The sequence below is a fragment of the Arachis duranensis genome, chromosome 9, assembly GCF_000817695.3.
Source record: "Arachis duranensis cultivar V14167 chromosome 9, aradu.V14167.gnm2.J7QH, whole genome shotgun sequence".
In the NCBI taxonomy this organism is placed as follows: Eukaryota; Viridiplantae; Streptophyta; class Magnoliopsida; order Fabales; family Fabaceae; genus Arachis; species Arachis duranensis.
This window is the reverse complement of record NC_029780.3, coordinates 43,050,179-43,054,989: the sequence shown is the minus strand read 5'-3', so window position 1 is coordinate 43,054,989 and position 4,811 is coordinate 43,050,179. Positions and strand designations below refer to the sequence as shown.

Below are 4,811 nucleotides of genomic sequence, written 5' to 3'. Positions count from 1 at the left end.
TCGCTTTAATGTCCACCCTAAAGTGTTATATATCGTTGGAAAGCTCTTGATGTCAGCTTTTCAATGCCACCAAATTCAGATCATTTGGACTAGTACAATTCATGTTATGTCCCTTTGAAGATGAAGAGGTTAGGCTGGTAACTCTGCAGTAACGTATTTTTCTTCTTGTGTTTTCGGGGTCATTGTCATCCTCAATTCTGGTGTCCATTATAAAATGTTTTATATGGTTGAAAAGCCCTGAATGTCTACTTTCTAATGGCACTAGAATCATTCCATTTAAAATTGTATAGCTCAAGATATATTCATTTGAATGAGAGGAGGTCAGTTTGGCATATGCCCCGGCGTGCCACGCCAATGCTTGGCGTGCCACGCCCATAGTGGGGCTCAAAATCACTCCTCTGGAAGTTAAGCCTGGCGTGCCACACCCAAGACAACAAGTGGCACGCCCTCTTTAAGATCTTGGCTTCACAAACATGGCGTGCCACGCCCATAGCACCAAGTGGCACGCCCTCTTTGAGACTTGCCTTCACAACTTGGCGTGCCACGCCCAGAGCTCCAAGTGGCACGCCCATTGTGTTGTGTTAAGCAAACCTTCTCTGTTTCATTGGCCTGGCGTGCCACGTCCAGAGCTCCAAATGGCACGCCAGCTTTCTTTGCTTCTTTTGGTGCTTTATTTTTTTTTTTTTGCTTCTTTTTCTCTGAAATTCAACACAACCCCATTTTAAAGCAATGTACCATAATATTTATCATTTGGTTCATGAAATTGCATTGATTAATAAGATTATGCTCTTTTTATGATTTTTTTAGATAAGAAAAAGGATACATGATGCGCAGTCATCAGTGCGCATCAAAAGTGTTCCTTAATGTATGTACACCCAAATACATATACTACACTTTGAGAATTTTTTGTTTCCTTTTCACACCACCACCAAAATTAAACCCGCGCCCTTCATCTTCTGCAACCTCACCACCACCTTCGCCGTTTTCACGCCTTCACCTTTGCTCACCACCACTCACCTTCGCTCACCATTACTCACCGGCACCCTTCTCCTTCGTCTTCATCTTCGCTCACCACTTACTGTCGCCGGTCCTCATCTTCTTCACCTTCACCTTTGATGCCCTATACGTCGCGTACCCTGACCGTAGCGCCACTACCAGTGACGTTGTTAGCAGGACGATTCTCCTTCTGCCACCGCGCTTCACTCTGTTCATTGCCTCCACAAGAACGCGCCCGGGGTGTTCACGATACTCACCATCGTGACCTTTGTCTCACTCTGTATCCTCTCTGAATCTCTACATCTAGAATGGAGATGCCTCAGGGGTTTAGGGGTTTTGAGATGGTGCATATGAATTTTTTAGGGGTTTTGAATCTTCTAATTTGTTTGTTCTAAGTTTTAGGGTTTTGATTTTTATTGTTTTGAATTTTTTGTGTATCTGATTTTTTCCCGGCCATTGCAGTTTGTCACTTCCTTCATCCGTTCCTTGCGGCATCATTCACGTCGTCTTCTCTATTCTCCATTAGCGTCACGGCATCTTCTCTCTTCTTCGCCGCAAGCGTCGCGTCGTTTACTCTTTTCTCCATCGTGAGCGTCGCGTCTTGTCATCTTCTTCTATGGACTTGTTCGTCTTCTCCACCGATGTAATAGTTTCGTTCATCATTTCTGCTAGCACAACCTTACTTGTCGCTTTCTGCTCTGACTCCCTTCGTCTCTGGTAAGCTTCCATTTTTCCTCTTCCCTTGTTTTTTGCCTAATTATATGTTGAATAGTGAAACATTACTTGTAGTGCGGTGGTTTATGTATTGACTATACTCTTGTGTGAAACCATTTTGAGAAAATTGATTTCTAATGTTTTATTTTGTTATTTATTTGTTTTATAAGAACATCCCTGGATCAAAGATGTAAGAAGTAATGCAGGTTATATTTTGTTTCTAATGTCTTCTTTTGATTCTTGTGTTTATGTTTTCTTTTTGGTATATTTTATGAGCTTTGATTTATTTTTAGTGCCAATAGACTTATATTTTTCGTTTTAAAATCTCAGTCGCAGTAAAGATTGACTTCAGGGTAGGTTAAAAAGTGCAGTGGAGACAATACTTTCATCCTTAATGTTCTTCAAGTCCAGAACAAAAGTTTAGGCACCGCAAATTAGGTTTTGAAAGTATATAGTAACCTTAAGGGATTTGTTTTTGGTGATGATCAATCACTTTAATTCTATATATGCTCACATGACTTTAATTCAGAAAATAAATCCAACAGAGATTGCACTGGAATTGGATATCAATGTTGCTTGCGTTGATAGAATTGCTTGCTTCGATGATATTTTTCTCTTAATGCACATTATGGATCATGCATTAATTGTTAACCACTTTTAGGTTGAATTCTAAGCTTGATTTAGCAGATCACTGCATGAAGCTTGGTCTGAGATTTAAAATCTTGACTTAAATTTACTTTTGTTTGCTTTTTTCGGCAATGGTTATTGTTATCAGTGCAAGATGATGATTTTTAAGAGGGATGACTTGACTTTTTAAGTGCTTATTCATCTCCTTCAAGTCAATTTCTCAGAATTTTCATGTATTACACTGATATAATGATCTGCATTTGCTTTTGCTAACTTTGCCAATCCTCTATGCTTTCTTTACTCTCTTGATTTATTTTTCTTTTGTTGGGTGTTTTTGATTAATTTTTGCAAGATCTGTTCATCCAATTTTGCTTGTCTCTTTAGATTTAACTAGATTGTAAACAAGTGTTCAATTTTTCTTGATACCTTTCAATAATCACAGCATGAAGGGGATTTTTATTGCATTGTTAGTTTTGGCTTGCATGGCCTTCCTGCAGCTCGAGAGGTCCAACCAATCAAACGTAAGATAGAGTACTCAGCTCCTTCAATAGGGTTTGTATATCATGTCATCCATCCCATGTTTAATTTGTGTTCTAATAAGTTCTAATTTGTGTTTTAACAAATAATGCTTTAATTTGGCAGCCTTTTCCAACTTTTGCTTGTCAAGCACAAGATCATGATTCTTTTAACTTCTGTAACTTGCAGGTATTGGAGGCAAGAGCTGGGTATTATGAAAAGCCAATTGCTACAATAGATTTTGCATCACTATATCCATCTATTATGATGGCCTATAATTTATGTTATTGTACCCTGGTAAATCTTAACTCTTCATGTTTCTAGTTGCTACCACGAGCAACTTAGTGTTTTTTTATCCCCTGTTGTATTTATTTTTATTCATTAGGGTTCATTGATTTTTTTTGGGGCTAACAGTTTTGACTTTTGAGCACTTCTTGTTTACTGTTTTAAGGTGACTCCTGAAGATGTTCGGAAACTTAATCTCCCTCCAGAATCAGTGAACAAAACTCCATCTGGGGAAACATTTGTTAAATCAAATTTGCAGAAGGTTTGTTGCTTTTAGTTTGGTATTTTGAGCGTAGTTTAGTTTCATGTTATTGTACTTTTAGATTTGCATTTACCAATCAGTGAGCATAGTTTAGTTTCTGTTGCTTTATTGTTCTTGATATTTTGCTGCAGGCTAGTATTGGAATGGATAACTTGAACGCTTAATGCACAAAGTGGAGCAGTTTTAGGTTGATTCTGATCTTTTACTAAGTATTTAGGCTGATGAGCATCTCTATTAGTGTAATTTGAAATATTGAGCAGTTTTAACTTGTATTGTTTCTGTATTTTTCTTCGATTTTTAGTTTTGGAATTTAAACTCGAAATTTATTTTGTATTTGAATATTAGTTTTTTAATGTATAAAACAATTATAGTAAATTATATATGTCACTAATTATTGTTTGATATGTCTTGTAATAAAAATTGCATATTATATTTGTAGGTTTGGTAATAAAAAAGGATTGAAAATTTATATTGTGTAGCAATGAAGATCAACTAAGGAACAGAATTTTTTTTTTAATTTAACAATGCTTAAAGCGTGGCTGTATATTTTAAAGCGTGGCCGTATCTCTTCCTATCGTCACGTGTTAAAAGCGTGGCCATACCTCCCCTTTTGCAACGCTTTAAAAGCGTCGACATATCTCGTCTACTGCCACGCTTGTAAAAGCGTGGCCAGATCTGCAGTATTGCCACGCTTTAACAGCGTGGCCATATCTCTACCTATTGGCAAGCTTTAAAAGCATGGCCATATCTCTCACATACAGCCACGCTTTTAAAAGTGTTAATTTGTAAAAAAGCGTGGGAAAAAAGCGTGGCGATAGACTGAAAAAAGCGTTGCGATAGAGCAACCACCACCTTTTTCAAAAGCGTTGCGAAAAGCTCAAAAAGCGTGGTGAAAAGCTATTGCTACGCTTTTTCAGCTTTTCGCAACGCTTTAAAAGCGTGGCAATAGACGTGTTTTCTTGTAGTGTGTGGGTATGATATATATTCTTCTGTACATACTAGCTATCTTTAATTAAGCAATATAGACTAATTTATTATCCGTCCAATTTGGTACGCATATACAAAAGCGCATGCAGGGTTTAAAGGAGCATATACGAAAGGAGCACTTTATTATTATGCTGGAAGAAGAAGAAGAAGAGAAGGAGTTCCACCTCCATGACCTCCACCTCCACGTCCTAGTAGTGCTGTTAATAATGAAATTAATCCAAGGTTGCAAAAACTCCTTATTCTACTTTATTATGTGTGTTATTTACTATAGCTAGTGATATTAAAGATGTATCATCACTTGTTAGTTTTCACTTTGTCATGGTGTTTGTGACTGCCTTTTTATACTTCTTCTTTTACTAAACTTTTATGCATTAATGCTACTGTTCTGTATCATCATCTATTATATAAAAAAGTGAATAACTGA

General features: G+C 37.2%; 1 protein-coding gene across 4 annotated transcripts; it reads left to right on the top strand.

Moving 5' to 3' along the window:
* The first annotated feature begins 935 nt into the window (after positions 1-935).
* Positions 936-4,126, top strand: LOC107465568 (DNA polymerase delta catalytic subunit-like). 4 transcript variants are annotated; one of them, XM_016084545.3, is made up of 6 exons: positions 936-1,340; positions 1,459-1,713; positions 2,780-2,858; positions 3,043-3,150; positions 3,305-3,400; positions 3,532-4,126. In XM_016084545.3, the coding sequence occupies exons 2-6, from the start codon at positions 1,613-1,615 to the stop codon at positions 3,562-3,564; spliced, it is 417 nt and encodes a 138-aa protein (XP_015940031.1). In that variant the 5' UTR covers positions 936-1,340; positions 1,459-1,612; the 3' UTR covers positions 3,565-4,126. The 4 variants fall into 4 exon arrangements, 2 of the variants coding, with proteins under 2 accessions (XP_015940031.1, XP_052110673.1); XR_008002810.1 differs by having other exon boundaries at positions 936-1,713; positions 2,780-2,889; XM_052254713.1 differs by having other exon boundaries at positions 936-1,713; positions 2,809-2,858.
* Positions 4,127-4,811: the final 685 nt, after the last annotated feature.

Excerpts from the sequence above, each read along its gene's own strand:
- LOC107465568 (XM_016084545.3), top strand. The coding sequence starts at position 1,613 with ATGGACTTGTTCGTCTTCTCCACCGATGTAATAGTTTCGTTCATCATT. Across the intron at positions 2,859-3,042 it reads AGAGGTCCAACCAATCAAAC|GTATTGGAGGCAAGAGCTGG; the intron begins GTAAGATAGAGT and ends TGTAACTTGCAG. Across the intron at positions 3,151-3,304 it reads ATTTATGTTATTGTACCCTG|GTGACTCCTGAAGATGTTCG; the intron begins GTAAATCTTAAC and ends TACTGTTTTAAG.